This window comes from Eublepharis macularius, chromosome 9, assembly GCF_028583425.1.
Source record: "Eublepharis macularius isolate TG4126 chromosome 9, MPM_Emac_v1.0, whole genome shotgun sequence".
NCBI classification, from domain to species: domain Eukaryota; kingdom Metazoa; phylum Chordata; class Lepidosauria; order Squamata; family Eublepharidae; genus Eublepharis; species Eublepharis macularius.
Genome location: NC_072798.1, coordinates 108109353 through 108118563, shown reverse-complemented (window position 1 = coordinate 108118563; position 9211 = coordinate 108109353). Strand labels below are relative to the sequence as shown.

At 45.9% G+C, this 9211-nt stretch overlaps 1 protein-coding gene across 1 annotated transcript in view; it reads left to right on the top strand.

Annotated features, from left to right (window-relative positions):
* The first annotated feature begins 4230 nt into the window (after window positions 1-4230).
* GRM3 (glutamate metabotropic receptor 3) overlaps window positions 4231-9211 on the top strand; it is a 101653-nt gene continuing 96672 nt past the window's right edge. Inside the window, exon 1 of the mRNA XM_054988609.1 lies at window positions 4231-4238. Within this exon, the coding sequence (XP_054844584.1) occupies window positions 4231-4238 (8 nt within the window). The remainder of the gene's footprint in view (window positions 4239-9211) is intronic.

Here is a 9211-nt window from a genome sequence, read left to right as displayed (position 1 = left end):
GTAATGTTGAAAGTGGGCCCTTTTTTAATTGCAAAAGAAATAATAGTTTCGTGGCAAAGAGGGATCTATTCATAAAAAAGTGAGTGTTATGAGCAGGGGAAATTCATATGGTGAGGCCATTATTTCTGAACTTTGTGGCAACTCTTATACGAGTCATAGTTCAGAAATTATCCAGCAAGGGGCTTGTCTGTCATGCTAATTTACCTGTGTATAAGTCTTCTTGGTGGTATCTGCGTGTTGCCCCTTCCTTTCCTTGCTCACTGCAGGGTTTTACGTAGTCAAAAACAAGGATGACAGAATTCCTTCAGCTCCCTCCAGACTAGGATTTATTCTGTTTCTAATCTAGGGGTTTCACTCGGAGGATCTTCCAGAGTTTCATCTGAAGAGCCGACAAACCCATCTCCCCTCTCCATTTTTTCCTGGTATATGTGGGGGCTACAGACAAAGGGAAGGGGTTAATTGCCAAGGGCACACTCCTCTGGAGCCCAAAGGACCAGAAATCTTGAAATAAATGCATCCATGTGTTCTAGTGTTTTTTTAAAAGCACCATCAAACGAGTTCTTTGTGGAAAAAAAGCTAAGAGTGTAAAGGTTTCGGCACATACAGGGCTAATTTTGTTATTATGGTGATGTCTACAGTACAGAAAAGAGCAACTGTTCTTTTTGTAAACACAGACAAGAACGAATGAGAATTTCTCTCAGAATTAGAGGTTTCTGTTCCAAAGAAGTGTGTGTGTGGGTGCGTGTACACGTGCATGCATTCATTTGCTGACCCACAGAGGGGTGGATCCCCTCTAAACGGCGTGCACAGAAGTGCGGCTTCTGCCTTCTCTCTCTCACTGCAGCCAAAATTCTCCCTAAATTGCTTTGCTTGGAGGCCAGGAGAAGCCCAGAAGCAGCATGAGGCATGAGTGGGAGGGCTGCCGTGGAGGGGGGAAAGCAGCAAAAATCACACCTCCACCCCCTTAGGCATGTGGAGCTTCTCCATAAGGTGTAACCCATGACAAATCCTGAAAGGATATCATTTTTGTTTGGTTTTACTCTTCCGTTTTCAATGGGTTTTATTACAAGCAGAGCAACTGTTCTGTTAAGATCTCAAATATTATTTATTTGTGAATCTCATTCATTTCCAGAGTTTACAGAGATTTCTTTCACTTGATCATTTGTGAATGTATGATTCTCTTACTATCATGCCTGACCTTTGAGCTGGTTGACAATCTCACATGGAGTTCTGCTCTATCAACGGCTATTAGTCATTATTTTTGCATTTTCTTCATTAACAGTCAAGTTCGGATGCCCTGTACGTTGCAAGGGGGAGGGTTGTTGCCTTTGTGGGCTACTGGGAGGCGGCTGGCTGGCTACTGTGGAAAGCTTTTGGTCAGTTCTGGCTTTTATGTTCTTGTGTGATAGAACTGGGTACAGCAATTTAAATAATACACATTAACTCAAATAGTCGGACAAGGAAACTTATTTATTCAGTGCATTTCTATCCTGCCTTCTGCCAAAGAGCTCAAGGCAGTATGCATGTTCTTCCATCCTCCAGTTTATCGTCACAACAGTCCTTTGAGGTAGGTCAGGCTGAAATAGAATGAGGTCACCCAGAAAGTGGGGATTTGAACCTGGGTCTTCCTGGTCCTAGCTCAGCACTCTTAATGCTGCATGATGTGGTGTATGAATAGGAAAGGTCATTGTGTATAGTTTGGTAATACTTTCACCTTCTAAGTTTCCTCTAATTCCCAACACCCCCTGCTAGGCGGAGGCATTATTTGCAGTGTTTAAGAAGTCATATTCCGGTTTCTTTCCCACCACGAATCTACTCACTGGCCACAGAGCTTTGGAATTCTAGAGATTCTAAACAACCTTCATGCCAGCTAAGCGCATTCGAATTAAAGCATCAGTATGTCTATAATCACGGGAAGCACTCGTGCCCACTTTGGGAAATCTGTCATATATCATAAACTCTCTGGAGAAACTTTGAAGTTACTGGTCACTAAAGCCAAATTTTGAAAATATGATGCTCCGTGGAATGGAAAGCCTTGATTAGTTGCCTGGCAAATGTGTGGACCAAGCGTCAGAAGTCGCCCTTCATCCCCGCTCTGGAGTTTAAAAAAAAAAAAAAAATTAGATCTGGACCTACGGCAGCTGTGCACAGGTCCACTCAGAGGCCGCCTTGGCGAGGAAAGCGTACGCCAAGAAGTGAGAAAGATCAGGTGCCACGTTACAGCAGCAAACGTTTTTGACATTTTGTAGCCAGCTTGGTGACACAAACTCTTAAAACATAAACATAACAATAATGATTTGCGATCAATTCTGCTTTATTGATGCTTTTTAAAAACATCTACAACAGTCCAGCCATCGAAAGGCAGTTGCTGAATAGAGCTGTTGAAACAATCAAGCTTATGAAGCCATGTAATTTGCGGCGGCTTCTGCTCACTTGCAAAACACTTGCTATGTTAATTGTGATTTCACGCGCCACTGACTGCTGTGGCCTGGAGGGGAATATCCACGGGATGGAACGCTTCCCCCTTCTGTCACGTACATGTATGTGTGTTAACTTTCAAATAGGCTACAGAAGTCAATTGTCTTAAGCCTTGCAGATAAGAAAAAAACACAGTAGGGTGAAAAACACTTTCTTTCCTGATGACTAGAGAGGCTCCTCCTTTTCCAACTGGTTCTGTAAACGCAGGACAAAAAGTCAGGAGCGCCGCTTTTCAGTGCCATCTCCCATGCAGGAGGGAGAGCTCAGGTTTGCCCGCTTCGTTCTTTCTACCTACTGGATGCTGCCAAACAAGCCTGGTTGCCTCTTTTTTACCAGATGTTGGTGAGGCAGTTCTACTTTGCCATGGGGAATGCAGAACTAACCTTGTTAGCCCAGGCCCCAGGCTACTAGAGGCATCTACAGGAGAGCAGCCCATACTTGAAGAGACAAGCGTTAGGAAGTTATCTGTACTTTCTTTGTAAATTAGGCTAAGAACAATAAAGAAAGAGGAGCAAGAAGCCTGGGGATAAGTGAAAATGATGAACTTCTTAACTCCTGCTTGGCCTCCATCTTCTCCCAAAAGGAGAACTCTGTGAACCTCCCCATGGTAACATGAATGGTGAGCAGACAGGTTTTCAGCCCAAGATGCTGTCAGAGACACCCCACATATCTGCCCAGTAGCTGCGTTGGCATTTGAATTGTTCTGCTGTGGTAATGGGTCCCTGAATAAGTGCAGAGTGAAGCTGGTTTCTAATGTGCTATGACTAACTGCTTATCTTACAGGAGAGGTGTTTTCTTTCGAGTTCCTGCCACGCTGGGAACTTGACCTTGGAGAAGCTGAACGCCCCTTTCCCTCTCCCCTTCTTCCCAGGCCTTCCTCAGACCTCACCCGCCAAAAATCTTCCTGAGCCGTTTCTATGTTGGGGGGTGGGGACACTTCCCCCTCTAACTGTCTCTGCTCTATCACCTTTGGGCATTCCAGCCAATTCCGTTGTCTGAGCTGCTTGATTCTGGTATTAATCCTTAATAAACATTTTAACTACTTCAACCAAGGGATGCAGTGAAGTGTTTTGGGGAACTACTTGGCAAGTCCCGACAGATGCATAAGGAGCTACCTTCCATAAATAAAGACCAAGTCTTAAAAGCTGCATGAGTTGTTTGCCAGGGTATTAAAGGAACTTGGTGATGTGCTTTTTAAAGCTCTGTTATCTTGGAGAAATCCTGGAGGTGCAGCCAGACTGGAATCAGGCAAATCTTATCCCAAAGAAACATACTAGAACAGATACTAGACGCGATCATATCTGTCAGCATCTGGAAAGCAGTGGTGGAGAACTCTACTCCAAAAGTCACTGCCACTGGCAGATCGTCAGTCTGGAGGAGGGAGGTTTCAAATACAGAGCTCTGTCCTGGTCCCAACAGTCTTCCACATTTTTATCAATGCCCAGGATGAAGGGGGGAGGGACCATCGTGGCACGGCAGCTCAGCTGGAGCCCTACCGAGGAGGGGCTTGGGCCAATGGAAAGAAGTTTGCTCCCAGCAGCCTCCTCTACCACTTTGAAGGAATCTGGTTTGGGAGAATTTAAGGAAGCCAGAAGGTGTCTTGGGCATCGTTGGAAGAAAGCTCAGGTTGAATCCAGCTTTGCATTGGGAAGGGGATGGTGGTTGTAGCAAAGGGGTGACACTTTTCTGCTCCCATTTCATCGGCTGAATTCCATCTGGCCCATTTATTTATGTCCCAAAATGAGAGCTGTGATGTTTTTGTGCAATTTTTTGCTGACCACACTTCTCATAGGCTCATCTGTGATAAATAAATCGTTATGTAGGCCCCAGAAACCTAATTAAAAGATTCCATGTTTGGGCCATTAGCAGAGTTTATCATTTGGCATAGGAAGCGTGATTGTAGGTGGTTGTGAGCTCATTCTGCTGGCTGGTGTGTGTGCAGGAATGAAAATAATAAAAGCATACACTTGGTTTATATTTAGAAAAGAAATGAGAGTTCTTTATTGCAGGAACTCCATACTGTGATAGGAAAGGAGGAGAGACGGATCCTAACTACCTATCTAGTCTAAGGATGGACATGGATGGCAGGGCAAGGCCTGCATCCATGCTGCCAAGATGGAGGGAGGAGAAGGAGAAAGGTATTCTCCTGGAACAAAGCCAGGAAGAGAAGGAGCGAGAGGAAGGAAATCAAGAGGAGGAAATCCTAAGAACAGCAATCTGCATATTAAAGGACATTCAGAGCATAGTAAACAGTAAGCAGGGTGCTCTGACCTCTCCATCTTTCTAACTCTTTGGTTTGTCCCCCTCTGAAACCTGAGGAGAGGGACAGCGCTGGATCCTCCTCTTCCAACAATCTGGACACCAGTTTGGAAACTAGAGTAGGCAGTAGAGTTGTCTGAAGCACTATCTGCTCCCCATTTAACGAATCATTTCAGTTTGGTTTAAAATTGGCCAGATCTGGCAACTTCGAAGGCCATCACATGTGGCTCAGATGGGGCACCTCAGATGGGGGAGCCACGTATGAGATTCGTCAATATATCCCTGGCTGAGGGGAAGCCCTCCCCTCCCTCCCTCAGAGGGCACCCAAGCCGTTCCATGCTCACATTTCTCGATCAAGTGGAAACAAGAGAGGAATGCTGGAGGAACAGTCTTCCTGGTTCTATGGTGGTTCGCTGTAAACGCCATGTGGGGGAGGGAGCAGGGCTCCGCTCCGTTCAGTGGGGTCCCACTGCCCTCGTATGGGACTTGCTTTTTTGTTAAAGGAGTGGGGGAATTAGCGAAATGATTATTATAGAGCTGTGGTTCTCGAAAGCTTATGCCTCAATAAAGTTGGTTAGACTTAAAGGTGCTACTGGACTTTTTACTAGTTAAAGAAGAGGTCGCCATGTCTGCAGTACAGCTTTTGCAAAGGCTACTCAGTAATAGTCTTAATTTTGAGGAGTTGAGAATGTTCAAATGCCTCAGTAGCCAGTTTTTAAAGAATCTCTCTCTGGCTAGTTCATACTTGGGACAGTGAAAGAAGATATGGGATAGCGAGTCAACTTTGGCCAAAGGGCAGCCACAGAAGTGTTGATCCAATGGTATCCTGAGGAGGCAGCCCTTCTTCTGGGCTGTCGGCAATGCGTTGCAGCGGGCGACCGTGTATGACCGCCTCAGTTTTGGGACTACCAGCATACTGAGGTAATGAGGTGGGTCGAACTGGGTAGGATATTTAATTCCCATGTAGAGCAGGGAGCATTTTTGTGCCATGTCCTTTTGAAGGGTATTCTGGAAGAAGCTAAGGTTACAGTACAAAGGGAGTCCCAGTCCTGCTTAAGCAGCTTCTCTATAAGTAGCTCTCATCTTTTCCCAGCTGAAGCTCTTGGGGCCCATGGACCTAATTTGCTCAATTCCACGTCCACAAGTTTTGTTCCGTCTTGACCAACAGCGCTCTTGGGCTGCTGATTTAGTGGAGGCTGGAAGATCCTCAGAGTTTTGCAGTCTGTGTTTATAACAACTCAGTTATTGGCAGCATCCTGACCTGGATAGATCAGGTCTTGTCAGATCTCAAAACTAAGCAAGTGGATGGGAGACCGCCAACAAAGACCAGGGTTGTGGAGGCAGGCAATAGCAAACCACCTCTGTGGTTTGCTACCACCAAGGGTTGCCAAAAGTCAGCTATGACTTAATGGCACTCTCCACCAGCACCCATTCTTGGTAGCAATTGACAGCCAACCGTAACGATGTCCAAATGTGAATATTGGTAGCAAGTCATTTACACGGCAATAACTTGTAGGCCTAAATGTGGTGAATGGGCCACAGGGTTAGCTGAATCTGGCCTCTCTAAGACAAAACCTCTTTGAGTCCTGGCCGGGCAACTCTGCTCCATAACCAACCTTAGATGCTTCCCTAAACCCATCCACAGCAGGAGGGGAGACTTCGAACTCCAGAGACAAGCAGAGCAAAGGATCTTGAGAGCAGGTCCTACTTTTGTTTCTGTCCCCTGTACATGATCAGCTCCATGGTAAAGGCAGAGGCTCTGCTCTGTAGTGGAGCCAGAACAGCCCCAGGCTACTTGGTTCATGGACTCCAGCTGAGGCATATGGCTCTTCTCAGAAATTATCAGGAAGTTCTTTGCTCCTGTTGCTACATTTGTATGATTTTTCTTTGGGCTTCTATACTTCAAAGTCTGGCATATCGCTAATAATTAGATCCTAAGAGAAAACTCACGTTGCTAATAGACAGACTGTCTTTAGGTCAACTCTGAAATCCATTTCCAATACCAGCTGGGCTAACCCAACAGCAATGCAAGAAAAGCAACTGTGGAAAAGTCACAAATTTCCATTCCAAGTTTTAGAAAAAAGTGTTAGTTAAAAGTATATCTAAAATGCTGGAGTTATGTCCCTGTGGGAAGAACACAGGCTGGGAAGAATTTAGTGCAAAATATATGTAAACGTATTTAATGTACATAAATCTGGCCACAGGATTTGGTTTCTTAAGCATGAAACATTTTCTTATTTCCTGGATGCACATAGTTCTGCCTAGAATACATATTTACTAGAGGAGTAACAGCTATTGAACTCAGTGGGATTTCTTCTGAGAAAATATGCTTAAAATCACACTGCACATGGAGTCTAGACCCCATTGATTTAACCAGGGCGTTCAGCACATCAGTGGGAGATATTTAAGCACATGCTTAACTCTCTCATGGAAATCAACAGGACTTAACAATGTTTAACCATGGCTGGATCATGCCCTAGCTTTTAAACCTGGGTTCTGATTCATGAGGAGTTAGGCCGGAGGAGTTACGAGCCTTCTATTGGTAAAGCAGAATGGGGAGAGAGCAGGTGGGGCCGAGGAAGGGTGGCTCTTTCACCTCCAACCTTGGACTCAGGAGGAATTCTGAGTTGTGTTTCCCAGTTAAGCACCCCAGGAGGAATAGCAGAGAAAGAAGAGCTCGCCCTCCCTTCTCTCACTTACCCTCTAGACTCACCTCTGCATGCACAGTGACAGCAGGGAAGGCTTTGCTCCTAAAACCATTTCTGCTGGATCCTGCATGCTTCACTATTCACCCTGCATGCTTCACTATTCACACTGCTTGCTTCACTATTCACACTGCTTGCTTCACCAATCATCCTGCATGCTTCACTATTCACCCTGCATGCTTCACTATTCACCTGCTTGCTTCACTCTTCACACTGCTTGCTTCACTATTCACCTGCATGCTACACTATTCACACTGCTTGCTTCACTATTCATCCTGCATGCTTCACTATTCACCTGCATGCTTCACTATTCACACTGCATGCTTCACTATTCATCCTGCATGCTACACTATTCACACTGCTTGCTTCACTATTCACACTGCTTGCTTCACTAATCACACTGCTTGCTTCACTATTCATCCTGCATGCTTCACTATTCACCTGCTTGCTTCACTATTCACACTGCTTGCTTCACTATTCACCTGCATGCTACACTATTCACCTGCATGCTACACTATTCACCCTGCTTGCTTCACTATTCACACTGCATGCTTCACTATTCACACTGCATGCTTCACTATTCACCTGCTTGCTTCACTATTCACACTGCTTCCTTCACTATTCACCTGCATGCTACACTATTCACACTGCTTGCTTCACTATTCACCTGCATGCTTCACTATTCACACTGCTTGCTTCACTATTCACCCTGTATACTTCACTATTCACACTGCTTGCCTCATTATTCACACTGCATGCTTCACAATTCACCCTGCATGCTTCACTATGTAGGTGCACAGCCAGGGCTGGCCAACTAGTAGCAGACTCCCAGCTTTAACTCTCGAAGATGTGCTCAGTAGTTCTCCATCTTTAGGAGGAGGCTTTCTTGTTAGCCTTGAAGGCTGTGCTCTTGCACCAGTGGGATCGAAAGACGTGGGATCAGCAAAAGAGATTGTCTGTAGCAAAAGATGAAGTGTCTCATGGGTAGTGGTGAAGTGACACAGTCCGTGCAGGCAGTGTCTGGGCTGCTCGGATGGGCTACAGCTGAGGGTTTTTATTTATTTATTTATTTGACTTATATCCCGCCCTCCCCATGAATGGGCTCAGAGTGGCTCACATCATCATTAAAACACAATAAATGAATAGTCAACTTTAAAAACAGACTTAAAAACTTATATTAAAATACTCCGGCGCCATTATACATAGGCTACTTTAGATACTAATAAAAAACCTGCATAGGGCATTACTGTGGGTAAAATGCATAGCTGAGGGCAGTCATAGAAGAGGTAGAAATCTTAGATAGAATAAGGGGGGACACCCCCTGGTCCTCAGCCAAAAGCCCGGCAGAACATCTCCGTTTTACAGGCCCTGCGGAACTGTGATAGGTCCCGCAGGGCCCGGATCTCCAGCGGGAGAGCGTTCCACCAGGCCGGGGCCAGGGCAGAAAAAGCCCTGGCCCCGGTTGAGGCCAGACGGATGTCCTTCAGGCCGGGGACCACCAGGAGTTGCTTGTCTGCAGAGCGCAACACCCTGCAGGGGATGTAATGGGAGAGGCGGTCCTGCAGGTATGCCGGTCCCAGTCCGTGAAGGGCTTTAAACACCAAAGTTAACACCTTGAACTGGATCCGGAACTCCACTGGAAGCCAGTGCAGCTGGCACAGCACAGGATGGATATGCGCTCGAGTAGGCGTCCCTGTAAGAACGTGTGTCGCTGCATTCTGGACCAGCTGTAACTTCCGGGTCAGGCCCAAGGGCAACCCAGCATAGAG